The sequence below is a fragment of the Malaya genurostris genome, chromosome 1 (genome assembly GCF_030247185.1).
Source record: "Malaya genurostris strain Urasoe2022 chromosome 1, Malgen_1.1, whole genome shotgun sequence".
In the NCBI taxonomy this organism is placed as follows: Eukaryota; Metazoa; Arthropoda; class Insecta; order Diptera; family Culicidae; genus Malaya; species Malaya genurostris.
The window spans coordinates 119,261,772-119,286,886 of NC_080570.1; the positions used below are offsets into that span (position 1 = coordinate 119,261,772).

The following is a 25,115-nucleotide window of genomic DNA, read 5'->3' on the forward strand; positions in this document are numbered from 1 at the left end:
GACTGATTTATTTGCATCTTTCTAGAGCCTTCACAATTTTTCACAAATAATTACTATGATATTTTCCATTTTACCTTTGTACGCCGTTCGCAGTTCACGCAGTTCTTGCTCTGGTTTGGGAAAAAATGTGACAGAATTCGGCTGCTAGGCGTTTGCATTGGAGCAAACTGCACCGAAAAGAGAAGAACGACGGAGAAAATTCTGGAAATCAGACCGTTCAAGTTTTTTTTAATCACCACGCGGTTCTGTAACTTTTTCCCGGCATTTGTTTTATCTGTCGATAGAAAAGAACGATCTGTGCTGGTTGGAATCCATGAGATAAGAGAGCGAGTTCTCCTTCTAGTTCCAAATTGAACGTATACCGTTAGCTCATTTTGGCGGATGATCCGATACGCATTGAGATCGGTGTTGCCGAGTCGAGTGCGTTCCGGAATTTGGTAGCAACACATCCCGTGGTTATGGTGAATTAGAGCACTTTTATCGTTACTCCAGAGATGGTTAAAAAAGCTGCAAAAAAATTTCAATGCTCTTTCGCTCCCGGGCCTGATGGATTACCCGCTGCTTTTTTAACTCGTTGTATTACTGCTGCAGCAGAGCCGCTTAGCACTATTTTCAATCGATCGTTTGAACTAGCAAAATTTCCACTTGTATGGAAGCTATCATTCATGTGCCCCGTATTCAATAATGAAAATTGACGAAATGTGGCAAATTATCGCGGGATAACAAGTCTCTCTGCTTCTTCAAAACTTTTTGAAATTATCGTCAGCGAGGCTATCATGGATTGTGCAAAGAACTACATCTCATTCGACCAACATGGGTTCATGCAAGGACGATCAGTTACAACTAATTTAATAACGTTTACGACAAAGTGCATCGCTTGCATGGAGACCAAGGCACAGGTGGATGTCATCTACACGGACCTAAAAGCTGCTTTTGACAAAATTGACCATAGAATACTGTTGTGCAAATTGTCTCGTCTCGGGTTTTCTGCTCAGCTTGTGTCCTGGTTAAACTCGTATCTTTCTGGTAGGATTTTACGAGTGAAATTGAATAATTATACGTCATCGCAACTTTCGAATAGTTCTGGAGTTCCACTGAATTCACACTGTTCATTAACGATGTTTCATTGGTTCTGGGAGATGGTTTCAAACTGATATATGCAGACGACTTAAAATTGTATTTCGTAGTTCGAGCTGTGGAGGATTGTCGGCGATTACAGCATCGACTACAACTCTTCGTCGATTGGTGCTGGGTGAATTAACTTTTTATCAACGTTTCAAAGTGTCAGGTGAGGACGTTTCATCGGTATATGCATCCTACTGTATTGGTGGTTCAGTCCTGACTAGAGTGAACCTGGTGAATGATTTGGTAATACAAATGGATGAAAAATTGACATTCGATTCGCATCGATAATTAATAATCACGAAAGCGTTGCGTCAACTGGAATTCATTTCTAAAATTGCTAAGGAATTCAAAGATCCACACTGTTTGAAGGCTTTGTACTGTTCACTGGTTCGGCCAATCCTTGAGACCGCGTCAGTTGTTTGGTTTCCTCATCAAATTTCGTGGTTTGAACGTGTTCAAAAACATTCATTCGTTTGGCACTGCAACACCTGTGGCCGTGGCGAGATCTAGCAAATTTGCCACCCTATCCTGATAGATGTAAACTAATTGGAATCGATACTTTGCAACGTCGTCGAATAATTCAGCAAGCATTGTTCGTCGCAAAATTGATTAACGGAGAGATTGATGCACCTGAGTTACAAATTTTCGGACACCGAGTAGAACACTGCGAAATGCAACTCTGCTTCAGCACAGAATCCACATGACTCTTTTCGGATATAATGAACTGATAGCCGCTTGTATTCCAACGTTCACTGCAGTCGAAGATTACTTCGAGTTTGGTGAATCATTTAGTCGCTTTGCTAGTAAAATTAAATGATGTGCCATTATGTTGTCAAAACAATATTTGTTTTTTATGTTATTTATTTAGTATGTAGTTAACCGTTTCAAGATTATTGTAGTTGTTTTGTTCTTGTTTTTGTTCCTGTAACTGTTTCAAAAGATGGTGGTTTTTACGCCCGTATGAAAATGAAAAACAAGACTCAACTCAAATGGGCCTTTTCCCATCCTATCTGTCCATATAGATTCGTTTATCCGATGCACATAAACAGAATCAAATAAATAGATAAATATATACACAAAATTTATGGTAAATGGGCACATGTAAAAGCATGAACGCTTCGTAACGTGTATAACTTACGAAAAAGTTACACATGTAACAGTTCGTAACATCTATAGCTTACAAAAGGGAAAAAAATCTTGAAGAAGTAATGCATATGTCGCCTATAACTTACAAAAAGGTGGCTCCGTAACACCAATTGCTTACCAAATGTAACGCAAGTAACAGTTCGTAACGCCTATAGCTTACGAAAAATAACGCGAGTAACGCTTATAATTTACAAAAAAGTATCGCATGTAACGTCTGTAACTCACAAAAAATAATACATGTAACGCTTCGGAACGTCCCTTTTTCGAAAATTCGAAAAAGTGATGCATGCAACGGTTTGTAAAGCCTATAACGTAGAAAAAAATAACGTATGTAACGCTTATAATTTACAAAAAAGCAATGTAACAGTTCGACTGAAAAGTTCGTATCGTTTAATAGAAACACGCATTTTTTTGCCAAAATTCGTTTTTATTATTCAACATAATTGCCATCAGAGGCGATACAGCGATTATAGCGATCTTCCAACTTTTAGATACCATTTTGTAGTACGATTTGTCCTTTGCCTCAAAATAGGCCTCAGTTTCAGCGATTACCTCTTCATTGCTTATAATTTTTTTACCAGCGAGCATTCTCTTGAGGTCTGAGAACAGGAAAAAGTCACTGGGGGCCAAATCTGGAGAATACGGTGAATGAGGGAGCAATTCGAAGCCCAATTCGTTCAATTTCAGCATGGTTATTATCGACTTGTGACACGGTGCATTGTCTTGATGAAACAAAACTTTTTCTTCTTCAAATGAGGCCGTTTTTTTGAAATTTTGTCCTTCAAACGCTTTAATAACGCTATATAATAGTCACTGTTGATGGTTTTTCCCTTTTCAAGGTAGTCGATGAAAATTATACCAAGCGAATCCCAAAATACAGACGCCATAACCTTACCGGCCGATTGTTGAGTCTTTCCACGCTTTGGGTTCGGTTCATCGCGTGCAGTCCACTCAGCTGACTGTCGATTGGACTCCGGAGTGAAGTGATGGAGCCATGTTTCGTCCATTATTATATATCGACGAAAAAAATCGGTTTTATTTCGATATAACAGCTCCAAACACTGCTCAGAATCATCAATTCGTTGTTGTTTTTGATCGATTGTGAGCTCACGCGGCACCCATTTTGCACAAAGCTTTCTCATATCCAAATATTCGTGAATAATATGTTCAACACGTTCCTTTGATATCTTTAGGGTGTCAGCTATCTCGATCAACTTCACTTTACGGTCATTGAAAATCATTTTTTGGATTTTTTTTCACGTTTTCATCGGTAACAGCCTCTTTTGGACGTCCACTGCGTTTATCGTCTTCGGTGCTCATATGACCAGTACGAAATTTTTGAAACCACTTACGAATTGTTGCTTCGCCCGGTGCAGAGTCTGGATAACACTCATCAAGCCATTTTTTGGTATCGGCGGCACTTTTTTTCATCAAAAAGTAGTGTTTCATCAACACACGAAATTCCTTTTTTTCCATTTTTTTCACAATAACAAAAGTAGCTTCACTCAAAATGCAATATCTCACAAATTGATAATCAGACAGCTGTCAAATTTATACACGTATCTTTTGAAGGTTGGTACTAACTGAAAATGGTATGGATTTAATTCTAGTGGCGCCCTCTCATAGAAACGATACGAACTTTTCAGCCGATCTGTTACACGTTCAGTTTTTCGGTAACTGATGAGACTGAAATGAAAATTGAACGAACAAAACGCAAAACTGAATTGTCACCACAAACACTCAGTTCAGTTAATCTTTCAGTTATTCAATTGATAGTTTTTGCTTGGTATTCGGCTGCCCAGATCAACCAATATAACCAATTAATCATTTAATTTAACTAATAATATAGTGGAAATGATAAACAATTAAGGCGCGCTTTGTTTGATGATTTAAAGTGATTTGATTTAATCTATAGAATAATTATTATTTAGTACACCTACTTTATCTGTTAAATCTCTGTTATGCTCTCGGATGATTTCAACGTGTCACTATAATGAGTCAACTATATTGACTACATTCTATTCATTCGTTTATACTGTAGCGATCAAGTTTAAAATTTCCTCTCAGTTTTTACGAATAAGAACCCTTGGTTTCTACGGATAAGAACCAGGACTTCATTATGGGATATTGTTAAAACGTTCACTCGGGAAACCCATGAGTTCTGTGGTGCATCAGAGCATCTTGAAACTGGAATATATAACTATCAAATATCCTTTCTATATCATAGTTGATCTACGTTCGGGGAAGTTCCGAATTCTATAGTTACCAGACCATGTACTTTGAAGAATGATTTGCCAGTTCCAGATCCGATCATCTAAAAATTCTCTGTATAATTTCAGCTAATCTTGATCAGTAACGGAGTAGCAACCAGGGTTGGTCACTCAATCCTTAAGAACATCTTTACTAGACATAATGGGTTTGATATAGTGGATGGCGAGGGCATTCCGTTAAAAGAAAATTTAGAATTTAGTTTTGACAGTAGTCTAGACGGATCACCACGAATTTCAAATGACCAAGCTTTAAAGTAATCTTCAAGCTATTCAGTGGAATGATCCCAGACTGATTCTGGTTCCAAACGCATCTGGCTTTGTGAAATGTAAGCAACATATTAGTTTTCTAATAGCTCTATAATTTCACAAAGAATTACGATTCAATTTGCGATTCCAATCGAATAAAATACACGCTGAATTCCAAATCCAGAACAAATACTAGAACCGAACATCCGCTTTGCTTACCCACAATGTCACAAGGTCGACAAGCTTTGATTCATGATTTATTGCCCTGTCTCGTGTTAGCACCTTTCGCGTTCAGAGATAGAATCAGCCGGCGAGATCCAATTGCATCACGACTGAGCTCATTCCCTTTTACAAATGCATCATTCATCAACAGTGGGACAACTTACCTGGTCATGCAATCTCTCGATTAGCTAACTTTTGCATTCTATCTCCTGGCCGGGTGCGCAATGCCATTGAGTGAAACAAACTTACATACTTAGCATGAGTATGGAATAATCATTTCCATTTTATTGACACATTACAAAACCACTTACGACTAGAGAATCTTAACCGGTAGGTACTAATATCTACAGAAATACAAAACAGAAAAATGTATATAATACATCTAGAGGTCTAACATTACAACACCAGCCAGCAAAACACGGAAACGTTCAGTTCTGCCGCAGTGCCACCTTGTCGGTAAACTTGTAGAAATCCTGGTGGGCTTCCTGGTAGTACGGTGTCATTGTGTAACGTACCTTCTCGAGCCAGGCCGCCAGTTTGGGTCGTCCCTCAAACGGATCCATACCGACAATCTTCGGCTGTTCGACCTCGCAAGCAGCCAGAATGTCGGCAATCGTGATCCGATCGCCGATGATGAACCGTCCCGGTTCGATCCAGTTCTGTTCGAGCTGATTCAACGTGCTGTCCACCTGTTGCCGATATTCTGCGACCTTCTGCTCGGAGGACCGTTCGTCGTGCAGACCAAGGTTCCACTTTTCCTGGACGAACGCATTGAACGCCTTGGAACCGTTATCATGTTGCCACTCGAGATACTCGTCGATTCGGGCGCGCAGTTTACTGTCCCGCGGATACCAATGGTCCGGAATGAGCTTCTCCCGGATCAGATACTTCAGGATGGTTATGCCGTTGGACAGTTTGAACCCGTCATCGATGATGGTCGGGACCTGCTGGAACCGACCGATGCATTCCTTGTACTCGTCCGAGCGGTGCTCGTCTGTGGAAGAAAGAATATTAGGTTAGTTTTCCGGTGGACTACTCAGACTAATTGCATTCAAAAAATATTGACATGTTTTCGTTCTTGGCAATATAAATAGGTTTCTATTTGTTGACGCTTCCATCCCATGAGGACAGTGGGGTCGCTTCAAGTTCAAGACACGCCATGTTTTGGGTACGAATTTCTGTATGCGTTTTTGCGTCGTACTTCGTACTGACCATTTTTAGGTTGATTGACCGGTCTATTGTTGACCGTTTGGAATCGGAACGGAATGACGCACGCTTCGACTTTGGGTGATGAATGAGAGATTTGTTGACGGCTGGGAGGTGTGTACATTATTTTGAGTGTTTGACAGTTTGATGATTGGATGCTTTTCAGGTGGTGAGCGCAATTTACAGCAATGTGTGATAAATTCAATGTTAATATATGGTCATATATTAATATTGATTTATTCCTCTAGCGTTCAAAATGGCCGCTATTGAATCGAAACGAATTCCGGTCAACAACGCTTATAAAATCAAAAATGATTACTCGAAGTAAAAGAAAATAAATATGACTTACATTTTCAAATGAACAGTGACATTATATGAGTTTCCCATAGCCTCCTGTGTGAAAGACAATCGTCATCCTAAGAAAAGTTCAAATAATGTGAAAGGGGAAACGCTTACTTTGACCGAACTTATATCTCGGCCGTTAGTAATTCGATGCTGAAAATTTCATGATTATTTAAGGCACAATTCTTTCACAAAATAAATTAACTGCGATGTTCCTCAATTAGACATAGCTAATAAAAGTTATAATTTTAAACGTAATTAAAAGTTCAAGCATATGTATTTCTATTCATCAATAGCTTGCATTTGATACCAGCTACAACATGTTTGTTTTTAGCTTACTCAAAATATTTAGAAAAAAATAGATTTTTACGCAGAAATGTTACAATAATATTAGAAATACTCGGCTCTATTTGAGGAATGCTAAGCGAACAGTTGGAGTCTCATCGATTGATATTGATCTTTTATTTTCGTGCGGCATATTCCTTAAGTCCTTAAGTTAGGTGTTACATGTGTTACTTTTTCTAAGTTAAGCGTTACATGCGTTACTATTTTGTATGTAATAGGCGTTACATTTCTAAAGTTGAAGTCTTATGAGGCATACATGCGTTACTTTTTCGTAGGTCAAAGGTGTGGCGGACCGTTAGATGCGTTACATTTTCGTAAGTTATACGCGTTACATTCGCTACTGTTTTTCATTTATTTATTCATTTATTTTGGAGCAGGGAAAAGCCCGATGGAGATGAAATTTGGCAATCTCTCTCTCCAGCAGGCATAAAACCTCCTCATCATTTGTATCAACAGATTACAATGATCCAACAGATACATTTGGGCTTAACACTAAAAATTAAAACTAAATCTATAACCCTATCTCTAACTAGTTGATGACACTAGCAGAGCTAATAAAAGTCATTTTCATTGACTGAAAAATAGACGAAAATGACAAGAAATTACTGTCACTCTCTGCTTCGCTTGCAAACTATGAGAACGAAATCCATGTCTAGTCAATGACATAAGCGGGACAGTAGTTTCAAAATTGTGTTTTTTCTTTCATTTGCCCTTTCAGTAATTTGCAGTTTTCAGTGAAAATCCCATAGTATGCAGTGTCGATATTCAACCAAAGCTGTGAGAATTGAAAACGACAGAAAAAGATTTCACAATAAGTTTGAACTGTTGGTGTTCGAATTTGTAGTAGTTTTGGTTTCCAAAGAAGTTCTGGGATGTAATTACTTCGATTTGCCTAAATTTAGTCACTTTTTATAGCCAAGCGTCACAGATTTTCAATACATCGATGAAAGAATGAGAATTGAAATTCTGCTGTTGCTACCTGAAGACGTTAGTTTGGTTTCGTCTTGTCACAGGGGAAAGAGTGACGTTGGCAATTACGCTCTCTCATTTTTTCGATGAGAAACGAAAGTGCTTCGTCTCTCTTCGTTTGTTCTGGTGTCGGTCATTTACGAATGAGACAGTAAAACATTGAAAATGAAACTGTTGGAACGGTTTCTTTCATTGAGAATGCGTGACAATTTTAAGCTCTGGACACTAGGCATTGCAGGGCGGTAATAGCGCTCTTGCTTAAAAGGTGAGAGAGAAGAAAAAAGTGAATAGGTAAATGTTATATAAGGGTTGGTGAGGGGGTGGGGTGGTAAACGAGAGTGGGCTAACGACGGTGTTAGAACCAGCATGTAGATCTAATTAGTGACCAAAAAGATGGTGAAAGACAGAGAAAACGACGGGGTTAGAATCGGCATGAAGATCTGGTTAGTGATCGAAAAACGGATGGTGGATGACAAAGAAAAAGTAGAAGGTTCTAGGTTGTGAGTTCTAGGCGTTACGAAGCAATACTTTTTTGTCAGTTCTAGGTGTTACGAACCGTTTCATGTGTTATTTTTTCGTAAATTTTAGGCGTTAGGATGCGCTACATGTGTTACTTTTTCGTAAGTGAAAGTTGTTATGAATCGTTACATGCGTTAAATTTTTAGGGTCAGGTGGTGAGAGGCGTTACATGCATTATTGTATCATAAGTTTTAAGTGTTACGAAGCGTTTCGTATGTTACTTTTCCGTTAGTTTTAGGCATTACGAAGCGTTACTTGTGTTACTTTTTTGTAAGTTATAGGCGTTACATGAGTAACTTTTTTGTAAGTTATAGGCGTTACGAAACGTTACTATTTCGTAAGTTATAGGTGTTACATGCGTGACGTTTTTGAGGTTAAGGTGTTAAGAGGTGTTACTTTTTCGTAAGTTATAGGTGTTATAGACTGCTAGATGCATTATTTTTTCCAAGCGTTAGGCGTTACGAAACGTTACATGCATTATATTTTCGTAAGTTAAGCGTTAAATGCATTATTTTTTCGTAAATTCTAGGTGTTACATGCGTTATTTTTTTAAGGTTAAGGTGTTGAGAGACGTTACTTTTTTGTAAGTTATAGACATCACGAAGCGTTACTTTTTCGTAAGTTCTAGGCATTACGAACCGTTCCGTGCGTAACTGGCTTTACATGCGTTACTTTTTTAAAGTTGAAGTGTAATGAGACGTTACATGTTACTTTTTTTGTAAATTATAAACGTTACTTTTTGTAATTTAAAGGCGTTACGAATCGTTACGAATCGTTACGCCTGTTGCGTTACGAAGAGTTTCATGCGTTACTTTTTCGTTAGTTATAAATGGAATGGATCGATACATGCGTTACTTTTGCCTAAGTTTTAGGCATTAAAAAGCGTTACATGCGTTACTTTTTCGTAATAGGTGTTACGAAGCTTTAAATGAATTACTGTTTAGTATGTTATAGGCGTTACATACGTTATTTATTTGTTACTTTTTATTTTACGTTACTTTTTTGTAAGTTATAAACATTACGAAGCGTTACTCTTTTATAAGTTATAGGCGTTGCATGCGCTTCTTTTCTATAAGTTATTGGCGTTACATGCGTTACTTTTCAAAGGTTAAGTTATTATGAGGCGTAACATGCGTTATTTTTTGGTAAATTATAAGCGTTACATGTGTCACGAACGTTATAGGTGTTTTTTAGCATGTTTTAGGCGTTACGAAGAGTTACCTTCGTTACTTTTTCGTAAGTTATAGGTGTTACAAACGTAAGTTATAAGTGTTACAAACCGTTTTAAGCATTATTTTTGTGTAAGTCACGAACCTTCACATGCGTTACTTTTCTGTAAGTTCTACGAAGCGTTACATGCGTTACTTTTTCTTAAGTTATAGGCGTTATGAACCGTTACATTCGTTACTTGTAAGTTACTGGTGTTATACGTTGTATGTTACCTTTTGTAGTTTACAAGCGTTACTTGCTGTTATTTGTAGGCGTTACGAATAGTTGCTTGCGTTACTTCGTAAGTAATAGGCGTTACGCTTCTGTAAGTTACAGGTGTTACGGATCGATACATGCGTTACTTTTTCGTAAATTTTAGGCGTTACGAAACGTTAGATGAATTACTGTTGTATATTGCAGGCGTTACATGCGTTATGAGGTGTTATATGCGTTATGAGGCGTTACATGCATTATTTTTTTGTAAAATGTGTGGCATGTGTTACTTTTTGTAAGTAATAGGCGTTACGAACCGTTACTTGCGTTTTTTCGTAGGTAATAGGCGTTACGAAGCACTACCAGTGTTACTTTTTTGTAAGTTATAGGCGTTCCAGGCGCTGCAGGTGTTACTTTTTTATAAATTATATGCGTTTAATGTGTTACTTTTTGAAGATTGGGTTATTATGAGGCGTTACATGTGTTACTTTTTTGCAAATTATAAGCGTTACTTTTTTAACGTTATAAATGTTACAAGCCGTTATAAGCGTTACTTTTTCGCCAGTGTTAGGGTTAGATAGACAAACTCGTTCATTTTAAAGAATCGCTCAGAACTTGATAGTTCTACCAAAAGAACTAGTTATGTTAAATCGTACTTTCGTTTTCTTTAAAGAAAAAAATATAAGCCATAAATTACACTTTGTAGTAAACAAATTCATAAATAGTGAGTACTTTTTGACATGAATTTGTAGCAAAAATAATTAATTTTGGGCTTTTTTTAATGATTGCAAATATTTGTAACGATATTCATAAAACCTTCGATCGTTTCAAAATCCAAATCGAAGAATCCGATCACTCCCCCCTTTCCCCCTACCCTCTTCCTGAGGAGCCATAAGGCGTTACATGCGTTACGTTTTGCCAAATATGTGACATAAATCCCGAAGCATTCTTTTGTGAGCTACTCAAATCAATCTGAATAAATTGGTGTCAAAAATTAGCCCAAATTAGTGTCAGAAATTATCTTGATGAAAAGGCAACGAATATTTGAATGAGACTGTTTCGATGAAAGAGAAAGGCATAATCACACCACTAGGGGGATTAAGAATTTTTTTTTTTAAATGGTTATAGTCGGTAAATGACAAATCCAGCAAAAATGTGTGTGTGTCATACTAGTAATTTTCTCAATACGAATTTCCAAATCGAATCCTAATAATATGGTAAAGTAGTTAGTTAGTTAGTTAGTAGTTTTTTCAAATTACCTTCACTTTTCATTTTGATGAAATTGTGTTCTAAGATAGGTTATTATGTTCACTGCTAACTGTTCATACATTGCAAGGTATGTACTTTCAACGAAAAAAGTTTATAACAAAAACTAGTCGATTTTTTTCCACTGAAATGTTAGCCTCAATAATAATGCACCGTGTGCAGTTCTGCGGCTGATCATTTTATGTTGCTCTCGTTAGTCTCGCCTTGCTGACCGTAAACACGTAATGACGCAGTATTTAAAGACAGCTTTTTACTTTCAGTTAGAATCAGTATGGATTTGATTCGCATTAGAGTGCAGTTCTGCAATCAGACCTATATTTTGGTCATTTTCTCCTCAAAGCCCTCCTTAGTGCATTAGAAAAACTTATCCGATATAATTCAACTCAATCCCGAAATAAACTCGCTCATATCGCTTAATCTTTCCAGAAATTTTCTTGAATCCGCTAATCTCACACAACCCCTGTTAAAGTTTTCTAGCTCCGCTAAGTCTTGTTTGAGGTCAGACAAAGTTTAAAGTGATTAGCACCTTGACATGGAATTGCTCATCACGATTAGACATAATATATAATTTTATCATGAAATTATCTCTCCACCTTCCCTTCCTCAGCTGCAGAATTTATAACTCCAACAGCCAACGGCAACGGCGGCACTTCGAAGGTTCTCTTCTAATTTTAATTACAAATTCGAACCACAACTGCTCGGGTCAAGTCACCGCACCGTGAGCCCCGGTTCGAATCGTAATCAGCAATCATTTTACAACGACCGGCAACGAACGCTTGGTTGCTCAGTTGGCTGTCTGTCGATTGCGAAAACAACGAATATATATTAAGTAAGTCACTGCATCGCACACGCCGGACGCAGGTGGTGTGGTGGAATCGACACCACATCAGTATGGACACCGTTTCCGAAGGCTGCTTTTGCTGCATATTATTTGTTTATGCTTCCAAGATTAAGCCGCAGGCGACAAAAGCTGGTCACCAGACGTATGAATATTTCGCCTGGCAGACTCACCCCGGAGAGAGACGCTGATGATTATTGGTGAGTTCCTCAAAATGAGTGCCGATTTTGGATGGTAGTAGTGGTGCTGTGTTGCTTCGATCCAAACGGGTTCCCACTCTGTATATTTGGCAAACCAAATCGAGTGGTAGAATTTTGTGAACTGGAAAAACAAACAAAAACGAGAAAAACAAAGTTGACCTTCAAAGAGGACCGAAGATGAAAACAAACATGGCTGGTTCTACAAAACTCCTCGGTGGGGTGAAATCGTCGTTATGCACCGGCCAGTAATATGTCGAGTTACTAGCGGTTGTCGGCAAACGTTCGCATGGATAATTGAAGTAGTCTGCTGAAGTCATAGCAAGCGGGTTGCGATGGGCTTTGTAACTGGTGTTTTTTTTCTCTCTTGCTTATCCTAACGTTGAGAACGTTCACCATACCCGGTGAATAAAATTAGCCGGCAGCCTTCAAAAATGATTTGCTTGAATTGTTGTGCTCCAAGTTCTGACGGTTGAGTGTTGAACGGTTTCTAGTATTGCTGCACTAACAATTTATGATTTTTTTTGTTATTTACGAATAAGGAGGTAATTGTGTCCGTAAATTAAAACGGGTTTTGTTAGATGTCTTTTGTATCAGTCACAACATAGCGCAGAATGAGGTGTGCTAGAAAAACTCAATCCGACCACTTTAACGACATTACGAACTTTAATAATAAAGTTTTTATATTACTAGAGTTAGAGTTGCAATACAATTATTCAGCAACCATGATCCTCGGTGAACTCAATAATGGTACCAAATCGATCAAAAGATCGTTGATTGAAAACCGTATCACGTCGTTTTGACGTGAGGCACATCTTTGTGTCCAATGTAGGGAATTAAACAAAATATAAAAATGTTAGTAAGATGTACGATATAGCGGTCAGAACGTTGAACAATAATTTTCATTTTTCAATGTATCCGACCAAGAATAAAATTTCCAGTGTTTTACAAAAGATGGCGTTAATAGGAGCATCTGGGCAGACATGTCATCAATATGCACTCACTTTTCTGGGAGATGGCTGGACCTATTTTCACAAACTTAGATTCAAAACAAAGATCTTATAGTCCCATAGCCTGCTATTGAATTTAATTTGGATCAGACTTCCAGTTCCGAAATTAGGGTAATATGTAAAAATTAAGTATAAAATATACACTCGATTTTCTCGGAAATGGGTTGATCGATTTTCACAAACTAAGATTCAAACCTAGGACAGGACCAGACAACTGGCTTCTTTTTCCAGAAAAATATTTCTCTTCTTATTCCGGTTGCTCCCTGCTGTAAATAATAAGTGCCTCGCGATCACTGTTGCCAGTAGAGATAATTATTCATTCTGAAAACTTTCTCCCCTTATAACATGCAATTATTTATCATTTGAAAACACTTAGACAAATGTTATATCGGTCAAAAATATAGCTCTGGATTCATTTTGATCAGATGTTTGTTTTGAAGAAAACGTTTAGTTGAAACAGCTTAATAAAATTTTTCTAAAACACTCAATTTTGGGTAATTAATTTTTGCAGCTATGTTATCTAAAGTATTCGACATATTCTATTTGAGAAAAATAATAACATACAGAAGTATCCAAAGATTCGGTGCAATTCTCAACCAACATAATCAATATTCTCGTCCATATCACACTTCGTGATTTCAGGCTTTCTCTTTGTATCATCCAGTGATTGTTAAATGTACTCGTATACTTTCCGCATTGACAGGACTTAAAAACAAATTGAACTTAAATCCTATTGAAATTAATAATTTTGAAAAGATGACCCGAAAAATAAAATATCCAATATCAAGCTACATTGTTACCGACGATACTGACAACACTTTTTCTACCACCCTGCAGTAATATTGATTTCAACAACTTGTACTTGCTAATGTCAATTTCAACCAATCACGAGCTGGTCCGAAATTGGTCCTAAAAGTGGATTAACAATTGTCAGGTCCTGTCCTAGATTCAAACCAAAAGTTTTGAAATTATTACATCGATTTCTCAGCGATGCTTGAACCGATCTTCACAAATCCTGATTTAAATTGAAGCTCATATTATCTCAAAATCTACTGTGAAATTTCATCCGGATCTGATTTCCGGTTCCACGTTTACAGGGCGATGAGTGACAAAGCTATCAAACCGCCACATATAAAATGACGATACAAAACCAGTACGCACCGGTACGAGCTGGTACGGAAGAAGAAAACACAATTCGCCTTTACAAACGATGCACACAGCGGACTTTGTTCAAATCCGAAAACGCACGAAAACGAAGCTCAACACCTAAGCTGATTGCTTACACTATTTCTTCAGATAGAGCGTGACTGATTTTCACAAACTTAGGTACCATACAAGAATTTCATCCAAATTCAACTTTTGATTCCGGAATTGCGAGGTTAAGAGTGTTAAAAATGTATAACGTCACCTTAAGCGGCGAAGCCAATAATGTGAAAATAATTCTAAGCTGAGCTCGAAACTTTTTCCAACCGTTAGTCATTATTAGTAACTAATCAAACTAATTCAGGCTATATTGGTTTCCGATCTTCGATTCCGGAAGCATCGAAAACAGTGTTTGTATACTCCAAAATGAAACTCGTTCTCTATTTGCTCAGAGATGGTTTGGCCGATTTTCATGAACTTAAGTTCAAGTAGAAGGTGTTATAATCCAAACAAAATTCCAGAATTTCATCTGGATCCGACTTCCGGGTCCGGAATTTTATCTGGATCCGATTACCTAAAGCGACGAAGCAAAAGTGGGAAAATTTCTTTTCAATTAGGTTCAAAATTGTTCCGATTTGTAGATCACATTCGTTGCTGGTGATACGAACAAACTTCTGCTATTCCGGTCCTCGAAATTTGGTTCCGGAAGTATTAAAAACAGTGGTCAAAAACTGTAAAAAGGATCTACTTTACTTTCCTTCAAGTGGGCCAAATCGATTTTCACAAACTTATGGATTCATACAGAATCGTTGTGGATAATACTTCCAGTTCCGGAACTTTAGGGGGATTTGGCTAGATAACGTTCGAACAAACTTTCCTGTTCTCCATTCAATGAACAGTTGTTTTTAGAACTCCACAGTATTGTTTATGATGGCATGAGTGATATGAGAAAAGCATTATTACACCACTAGGTGGATTAAAACAGGATTTTTCATCAATGAGCTTGGCATTTCTTATTTACTGTTCCAGAAAACAATGCGGTGGTGCACTTTTCAAAAAATTGTAAATTACGCATGACGTGCCCATCAGTGGAGACGCAATTTTTCATGATTTTTCCGTTGTGTGTAGTGAGCTCAATTCGTCCGAATCTCGCATCGGTTTTTTATGTGACGATTCGTCAGTAATGGTAGGGGAGAATCGGCAGCCTTGGACTATTTCACTTGAAATGTTTTTATAACTATAAATGGAAGGTATTTAAAAATTGATGAACCTAATTGAGCCCACATAACTTCTTACTAATTAAACTGTATTGATCCTCTGGTTTGCGTTGTTTATGCGCATCATTTAGTCTAGGTAGGTCTTAATATATGTCTTTGACATGAATGTCTATTGAGTATTTGAATATCTTGATTAGAGACTGGGTTTCGATAGTTTTGCATCGCGTGAGGCATTCTAATGGCTCTAAATGTTGTCTAAAGAACTATTACGATAACTTTGCAAATCGGAGGTAAAAATCATCAGTTTATTGTATATCTAGAATAGCTGATTGATTAACTTTGTGAACTCTTCGCAGTGTGAAATTTGCATCAAACGTGTGCAAATGAAGCTAGCATTTGGCCGCTTCGCGTTCGAGAAAAATAAATTAAATGAATAAATTTAATATGTTCATAAAATTAATATCGTAGAAAATTCCACAATTCGGCACTTCTGAAAGCCAGAAATGAATCTCGTACAGAATTTCGATAGTTTGTTTAATTGAAATATCATATGTGGGCTCAATTATGAAATATATGAATATATGAAATATTGAAACTCACAACTTACAAATGATTTTGACTGGCACGTAATCATTCATAATCAAATAGTTTTTTTCCAAGACTCCAAAGCCTCTAACGGTACCTTTCAGGACTCCAAAAGTAACGTAAATAACTTATTTAGAAAACTTTTCTAAACTGTCGCCCTGATTACTAGAATATAAACGCAATCTTCCAAATCAAATGGTTAATATGTATGCCCATCTTGAATGCAGTCCTACGTCAATCTCTCGGTTATATCTCTGACCTGTTCTCGTGTGTTGAACAGCACACTAAGTACATCTACCACTACAGCAGTGGCGAAGGGGGCACTCGCCCCGGGCGCAACGTTTTTTAGGGGGCGGCAGAATTATCCTTGGGACCTTTTTTTTGTTTTGCTCGTCCAAGTCATCTTACCGGAGATGGAGTTCAGGTTTTTTGGATGTTTGCGACAAATCTTTTTTTTTGCCCCGGGCGCCAACTTTCCTAGGCACGCCACTACAGTGTTGCCGAACCGCACCGAGTGCAAATCTCTCGGCGTGAATTCAGATGGTACCAATACCAGGGTTGTTACGGTGGCGCGAATTTCGCGATTTTCGCGGATTTCGCGATTTTCGCGGATTTGGCGCGTTTTCTGATCTAGTTTTGATGGGGTGGCGCGGATCTCGCGCGGATTGTTTTTCATCAGGTTCGGGAAAAAGAAGTCCAATATTTTTACAAGAATATAAAAAAATGAACAAGTTTCGGTTTCCGGTTCTTATTGAGCAGAGCTGAAATAGACTACCCGTAGTTGCATTTCGTGATCGATCGCAAAAGTTAAAATGTACTGTGAACCAACAAACGATACTTGGGAGAAGCAAATCATTCATCATACGTCGAAAATAACGTCGTTCATGACCAAAGGCTGTACTACTGATGTATGAAAGGAATGTTAGTTCTGAACACTTTGTTTCTAGAGACTGCGAGTTCTTCGGAATCTACGAGTTTCACGAGGAAGTGAGTAGAGCCGGTTATGCTTTGGTAAACAATATGATCTCTACAAATTACTGTGTAAAACAATAAATTACCGAAATTTGTAAATCGTTGGACAGGTACGCCACTGCCAACGCACTTTGTTCTTAACTAAATAATCTTTTTCTAATATATTTACAACACATATTATCCCAGTACTTCTGATTTCCGGCTCTTTGAAACACATTGACCTACTGCAAACTTTCAAATGTCAATTGTGCGTAAATGTTCAAGTGTATAGCACTAAAATAATAACTTAATCTAATTTCAAGCCATCTGAAATATCTGCCTATACTATTTTCCGATACTAGGATTCCAAAAAGGGAAGTTTCAATAAAAACGTATTAATGATTGAGTTCTTATTGGTGCCTTTCAACGGATACCACGGAACTCGAAAGAAAACTAGACGTGTAAGTTAGAGCCAACAACAGTTAAATCTTGTCATGGATGTAGCTTATGTAAAGTCCAAGACATGAAAAATTCCAGCGGAATCACGTTTATGACAAGGTTTTACAGAAACAGCAAAAAAAACATTGAAAAGTATGCATATAAGCTGGGTTTAAAATGATGGAAAAATTACCTACTTTTAACATAATAGTCAGTTTATCGACTTATCAAAAATTTATCTTGAAAATATATGATAATTTCTAAATATAAATTGAAATATTCATCGATGTTCATTCGCTATCAATGTTAGATTAGCCCTGCTTTGAAAAATTGCTGAATAAGTAAACGATGCAGCGCTGCCAACTATACCGATTTTCGTACTCGATTCAGGAATATAGATATGCTCTCTTAAAATACCGATGATTCAATTTTCATACTGATGAATACCGATTATCAGTTTTTGTGTTTTGTTTTATAGGGGTAAACTAGGTTGAGCGACCTTTTTCTTTGCTCACAAAACCAGTATCCTAACTGAGTCGATTTTTGATTTTTCGAGATAGATATTGTACAGAAAGATTTTTCCGTCAAATACAGATTTTTGAAGAAAAAAAAAACAGTTGGCAACTCTGAAGCGATTTAAAACCAGAGATGCCAGGTCTACAGATAAATCTGTGTTTAGTAGATTTCAAAAGTCCTGCACAAATTAGGCTAAGAACACAGATTTCTGCTATATTACACATATTTCCACAGATTTTCAAAGATTTCGCAATTTTACAAAACTTTTGTTTATGATCACCAACTCATCTTGAGCTTCAAATTTAATAAAATTTTGTCTATCACAGATTTTTTAACGCAATGACCTGGCACCCCTGCGAAGTATGTGCGTGAAAAATTTTTCATTAGTTTAGCTGCTATTTTCTAGTCATTCGAATAAAGAGCGCAACTTAAGTATTTTTTCTCCAATCGATATCATATAATGGGTAAATATAATTTGTAACGTTTAAAAATATGTACATATGATTAACAATGTTTACTAATCTACATTCTCAGGGAAAACTAAATTTGATCGGAACTGGATGACGTTGGTGGATCCCAACGGACAACTTTTCTCCGATTACATCATATACGACGAAGAAAACCAAAGTACACTTTTTAAAGTGTACTGTCGTATTTGCAACCGTAAGAAAATCACGTTCGATAATCGAGGAATCTCTGCTTTGAAAGATCATGCTCGAAGTGCTAAACATAAAGGATTAGCCAATATAAACTCGATGCCTCAGCAGTTACGGTTGAAAGCAACAAGAGAAGCTTCTGTTAAACAAAATGAACCTGGCACTAAACCTGCTAATGAGGTATATACATGTTAATTGAACGAAAATTCTAGTATGATTCTCGTCTCTAGAAAATTATAGAAATATTTTGAATAGGAAATTTTGGAAATAATTATAATTTCTATGTATTATTTCATTCAGGCAAATACAATTCGGCTCTATGCTACTAACGAGCAAATATTGGAGAAGGAATTGATTTGGACGATACACGCTGTTTTGAAAAACGAGTCCTTCAATTCCGCCGGAAAGGACGATAAGATCTTGCGACTCATCGCACCAAACGACCTTAAAGGGTTCAATCTGAATCGGCAGAAGATGACTCATTTTGTTAATGAAGCTATAGGACCATATTTCAAAGACCTTTTCTTAAATGATGTCAAAGGGAAATACTTTTCGCTTCTGTTCGATGAATGTGAAGCCAGCAATAAGTTAAAGGAGCTTGGAATATTGATAAAGTACCATTCACCGAAGCTCGAAAGGCTTATTAGTTTCCATCTCGAAAGCAAATTCATAGGTAAAGCTACAGCGGAAGTATTACTGTTGCACGTAAATGATGCTCTACGTAACAATAATATGAGTACAGACTTCTTAGTTATGGTTGGGCATGATGGACCAAATGTAAATAAATCTTTTTCAAGAAAGTTGAACAACGAGTTAATCAGAGAACGTGGGTACGGATTAATCTATAACAATTCTTGCATAATACATACCATACACAATGCTTTCCGGTAATATTAGAGAACATTTAGTTTGATTGTTACCCTATTAATTTATTTCTTCGATTCTTGTAGCTATTCGGTTAAGAAGTTCGGATATGATGTCTCGGATCTTGCAAAATACTTATTTTATTACTTCGAGGTTCCTGCAAAATGGGAAAACTTTCATAAAAATTGCAACAAGAAACCTAAACGTTTTCAAAAACACATCGAGACGCGATGGGCATCTCTTGGAGCAGCTGCGTCGACTATACTTGCAAATTTTGATCAACTTAAACAACTCAAGCTAAATATTCAAAAAATGAATAAGCACAGTTTCTATGAGAAAGAAATTTTGAAATTACTTACCCTTCCTGATATAAAAGAACAGATAATGTTCATTATTGAAATAACGCAAGAAGCAGAATCATTGATAAAATTTTTGGAAACAAATGATTTTATATTGTTTGATGTTTACGATAAGATTAATAAGTTTATCGCAATGTTTTTGACGAGATTCTACGATCCCGAAAAAATAGCAATTGCGCTGGATGAAAAAAGGTTACAGGAGGATGATCTCTTGAGCGACGAAGATGTTATTATTTACAAATCGGTTTGTGATGGTGCTGGAAATACCGTACAGTGGCCTACATTCAAACAACGCGTCAAGAAACATTATTTCACATTTGTAAATTATTTGTTCGAAAAAAAAATTCTTTGCAATTTTTTGAAGCTTGTTAGTTTTATGAAACCCCAAAAAATTAAAGATGGGCAATCGTTTCAGCAATTGGTCGAGCTGGCCGAATTGGTGAATTTCCACCTTGACAAAACCAAAATTTACGAGGAGGTGGTTCTGGCAAGTGTTTTCTTCAGTGGACAAAACTTCGATTGTATGCTCTCCGACCTCGAGTTCTACAAATTGCTATTTCAGCAGAGCTGTTGCCAGGAATTACAAAAACTTTTCGATATATGTTCTTGCGTTTCGCATTCTAACGCGGAAATCGAAAGAAGATTTTCACACTCAAAAATATTGATGTCTGATGGAAGATCCCGTCTCGGTGAAAACACATTCAATAATGCAAAGAACATAATAAATGGAATGCTATTCTTCGACAATATGGTCACTAATTTTGTTTGTGATAAAAATCTCATTCTTAAAGCAAAATTTGCACGACAGGCTTACGAAGCGAAGATGGACAAGAAAAGAAATGAAGAAGAAAATGCTCAAAGGAAACAAGATGAAGAGGAAAAGAAAGACATTCAGAGTAAAATCCGACAACAAGAGAAGGCGCTGTCTCAGAAAGCAAAAGCTAAGCAGGAGGCGATGAATTTAATTGAAAGAGAAATTAAAAAGATTAAATCAGATCATCCGGATGTGGCCTACCTTAAAATTCTTCTTTCCGAGAAGGAAAAGCTTGCCGAGCAAGAAGATATTGAAGCAAAAAAATTAGTTTCTCTGAAGTCTGTTTAGCTTTTTCAAAATTACAGAATTGTAAGCAATTTAATTTTCACTGTTACAATTCATCTAACTAAGAACATCTAAAAAGATATAGAATAAAAACGAAATCATTTTCATGGGATTTTGTATGTTGATTTATTTATTGTGTTTATATGATAAACTAATGGACATTTTTAAATTATATTCAAGTAGATTTGCAAGTTCTGCGGTAAGTATCATGCGCATAAAAATTGTGGTACAAACGCTTCGCTCGAATATCGCGCGTTTTTATTTTCAACTTGGCGCGGATTTCGCGCGTTTTAGTGTTCGACTTCGCGCGGATTTCGCGCGTTTTGATTTTGAAATTTTTCGTAACAACCCTGCAATACTAATAGTTGGACGTTGTATGTTTTAGTGACGACACTTATTCTGACTGAAACTCGATTTTATGAAACCGATATATATCGAATTAACTCTTTGCTTGGCTCGACACGGAAACACTAAAAAGAGCTTGAAGCTAGATGATACTCGTATTCATTTCGAACGCAAAGCAGCTAAATGTTTGCATATTTCAACAGATAAGTAATTATTATAGCACACGGAATTCATTTCTGACTTTCAGGAGAGGCCGAATTGTGCAATTTTTATTAATATTGAACACTTTTCGGTGCATTTTTCTCGAGCGCAAAACAGGTGAAGGTTAATTATATTGGCTTTCGTTTGGTATTTTGGGGCACCAAAATATTTTTTCAAAGAATAAGTAACTTTTATAGCTCATATAGAATTTTGATGCTATTTCATTTCGAATTTGTGTGAAAGAAACTATCATAATGCAACACGGAACTGTGGAATTTACTATATTGAACATTTTTCTCGAACGCGAAGCTGCTGAATGTTGGTTTGATTTGCACCCGTTTGATTGATTTGGTTGGTAGTTAGGTTTTGTGTTTGGGTCTATTTTATCGTGAATACGACTTATGGGGCGTCTTTTCAAAATTTACCTTGTACAAGAACGGGGAGAACTTTATCTTTTGATGTACTTAACCCAACAACATAACTGTTTCTACAAGCTATCGGAAATATGATATCAGGAGTTTGTGATTAAATTTTCAACAGCATGTGATAACCATAAATAACTGAAAAACAAAGTTTTCTTAAACTTTTGGAAATTATGAGGAAAATTCGTCACGCTTGTTTGCTTTTTTTTGGCTATCTACTGAACGAGTATGAAAGGTAAACTTTGAATGAAAATCGTTCATTTCCTCTAGTGCTTCAGACGGAACTGGGTTTCGAGTTGTAGTTCTGAACGCTCAGGTTGTACTTTCATTTGGACTTCGATCGTCGGGATGAGAAGACGGCTATGAAATTGCAGACCTTTCGCGTGGTACAAAACCTCAAACGCATAGATCGCAAAACCAGTTTCCCTTCAAAGAAGATCGATTGCTTCATCCTGCTGCTGGTCGTTTCCATTGGAACAAAATGCAACGAAAAATGGACAATAATGGGGAACATTATGCAAAATCAACCCTTCTAATTATCTAAAGAACTATAAAGATTTCTTCTTTGCAAATCGGTAATTAAAACCATCATTCTAGTGCAAATCTGGGATAACGTGATTAGCTTTGTGCAATGTTTCCAGTGCAAAATTCGCAACAGTGTTTTATATTTTAGAGGATAACATAATTTGACCCTTCTGAATGCCAGTAATTAATCCGGTACTGCACTTTAATAGTTTCTTTCACTGTAATATTCAAATCCAAAATGACATAATCGACATCAAAATTCTGCATGTTGCTACTTTGAACCATAATTGTATACGGCCCATTTTCCAACCAGTTGTAGTTTGTAGTAGAATTTTCTGCTGATTTGCTATATAAAATGCATAACATTGGCTCAGAATAGATTCGAACTCAACTCGTCACTCTCCATCACGAACGCCTTCATAAAAGGTTTTTTTTAAGACCAACATTATTTTATCATAAACAACTATGCTGGTTATTTCGTAATATTTAATTGTATGTCAGAATGTTCAATGTAACTAACCTGTACTTTAGTTTAGGTGTATCGTTTCAAATTCTAGAAGTGAAAATAGGGAAAGCTTGCATAATTCAAATAATCGATCAACTGATTGATATTCGGAAGTATAAAGAAAGAGTATCAGTTTTATTCGTATTCATGATATCTTGTTATGTCTCTGACATTACCCACTCGCCTTTTTTTGAAGCGAAACTAGCACTGTGAACGTCCCGCAGCAGAACTGCTCATAGTGTGGATTGTTTCAATACTGAAGTAATTTCCGGGAAGGGCTCTCCTTTTACATGATCTTGTTCGCACTTTTTGACAAACGGGCGATCCTAATCGCTAGCAAAATGGCAACATATACAATTTTGATGCTATTTCATTTCGAGTTTGCATATTTTTCAGCGAAAGAAACTATCATAATGCAACATGGTACTGTGGAATTTTCTTCTATATTGAACACTGACCCATGCTTTTTTCTCGAACGCGAAGCTGCTGAATGAGTATAGAAAGACGTAGTCTTACCTCAAAACTACAAACTCCACATGAATCATTCCAATCAGATGCCATGCAATTTTTCCATCCACTAATAGGATGACTGCATAGAAACTGAAATCTCTCTGGTAAAACAAGTTTTGTACGGCACGCACTACTGCGTCGTATTTCGACGGCTTACCGGGAATCGATTATAACATCTAAATCAAACACCGGGTTGACTCGATCCCATAAGATGAGGTGTGCTTCGAAACCACTCGCCTGAAGAAGACGTGCTAATGTGCAACACTGCTTCAGTCCCAGTCCTCAGGAGGCCAGACGATGCTCGCGAGCGCTGCGATGCACTGTACTGCCACCAAGGAACCGAAGACGAAAGTGGGTTAATTTGTCGATTTAGCATACCGTTCGTAATTGTGGGTGTGAATAAACCCTAATTTATAATCTAATTTGTGGTGATAATATTCCATGTTAGATTAAATAATTTTTATATGCAACAATAGTATGCCGTTTGGAATTTTCATTCGAATCAATTTGGCTCCAGTGGCATCTTGCCTATGACATGTAGTCGAAGGTTTTCCGGTATTTTTTGTTATTTAGGAAGTATTAAAAATTAGTAATTTTCTAGTTTTCAACCTATTACCGACAGAATTTCGCCGATCATTCATTGAACCTGAATAAAAATCGATCCAAAATTCTTCGCCTGCTGCGTCATTCGGCTGGAATTTTTCGTTGTTGTGGTTTTACGACCCACCACCATATTTCGCGACCACAGAGATATTCACCGTCATGCAGATTGCACAAAAACATGTTCAACAGGGCGCGCAAAGAAACACAAACAACGGACCGGGGACCCCACATTCGTACAGTCCGTGTGCCCGTGGACGTGGTGAACTTACCTTTGGTAGCGCAAACTGGTACCGGATCGTACGGAATCTTGGTGGCCTCGAAGAACATGTAGAGGGCCCGGGAATGGGTTGAAAGCAGATCGTAGAACAATTTTACCGGTCGAGGCATTGTTACTGTTGTTGGAAGTTCAGTCTTTTCTTCTGGTTCAAGAGTTCAGTTGAATTAGCACGAGTTGGACAGAAAAAGTTTCAAATTTCACTCGAATGCAAACAAGATTATATCTCCTCTGCAAGAATCACACCACATCACACTGCGCCGTGCCACACTGCTTCCCTGCCGCCAGTCACGTAGTCAACCACCGAAAATTTCACTGTTTCCACCGTATCGAAGGAGGAGAACCTGAGCAGTCCGTTCGCCTGAAGCGCAACTTCAAACTCGACTGAATGGCCGTCCGTTGTGTTGCTGCGTTGTGGATGGCCCGATTGCTGCTTCTGTTGGCGTCGCTATGCACTCACTTCTTTTTTTTCTTCTCATAATGATGTTCGTACGCCGTGTCACTCAGTTACGCACCCGGTCATGGACTTGCTAGAGGCTTCGCGTATTTACCGGTTTCTATTTGAGTGACTCGCCCAGTAAACAAGCCGGTACTCACGCATGGAGCTCAGAGTTGTTGTGTTTGCGCGAAAGAACACAGCGGTGGAAGTGGGTCACAGATAAGCGGATGGAAGTCTCCTGGGGGTATTTATCGGAGGTTCGGTTTCGTCGGATCAGGTGATGTTTTGAAATTTGTTTTCATTTTTTTTTCTTCAATCTATTTAGATTATTGTTACAGGA

General features: G+C 37.4%; 2 protein-coding genes across 2 annotated transcripts; one reads left to right on the top strand and one right to left on the bottom strand.

Moving 5' to 3' along the window:
- Positions 1-5,259: 5,259 nt before the first annotated feature.
- Positions 5,260-24,755, bottom strand: LOC131425607 (glutathione S-transferase theta-1-like). The gene is made up of 2 exons (XM_058587628.1): positions 24,332-24,755; positions 5,260-6,003 (listed from the first exon to the last, which is right to left on the bottom strand). The coding sequence occupies exons 1-2, from the start codon at positions 24,447-24,449 to the stop codon at positions 5,438-5,440; spliced, it is 684 nt and encodes a 227-aa protein (XP_058443611.1). The 5' UTR covers positions 24,450-24,755; the 3' UTR covers positions 5,260-5,437.
- LOC131425606 (uncharacterized) lies at positions 18,275-21,309 on the top strand. Its single transcript, XM_058587627.1, has 4 exons — positions 18,275-18,437; positions 18,508-18,809; positions 18,930-19,516; positions 19,580-21,309. Exons 1-4 carry the CDS (start codon positions 18,434-18,436, stop codon positions 20,952-20,954), a joined length of 2,268 nt encoding a protein of 755 aa, XP_058443610.1. The 5' UTR covers positions 18,275-18,433; the 3' UTR covers positions 20,955-21,309.
- Positions 24,756-25,115: the final 360 nt, after the last annotated feature.

What these genes read in the sequence shown, in the direction of transcription:
- LOC131425606 (XM_058587627.1), top strand. An exon ending in GCACTAAACCTGCTAATGAG is followed by an intron (nt 18,810 to 18,929) that starts GTATATACATGT and finishes TATTTCATTCAG; the next exon opens with GCAAATACAATTCGGCTCTA. An exon ending in ACCATACACAATGCTTTCCG is followed by an intron (nt 19,517 to 19,579) that starts GTAATATTAGAG and finishes CGATTCTTGTAG; the next exon opens with CTATTCGGTTAAGAAGTTCG.
- LOC131425607 (XM_058587628.1), bottom strand. Translation starts at nt 24,449, where the DNA reads ATGCCTCGACCGGTAAAATTGTTCTACGATCTGCTTTCAACCCATTCC. An exon ending in ACCAGTTTGCGCTACCAAAG is followed by an intron (nt 6,004 to 24,331) that starts GTAAGTTCACCA and finishes TTTCTTCCACAG; the next exon opens with ACGAGCACCGCTCGGACGAG.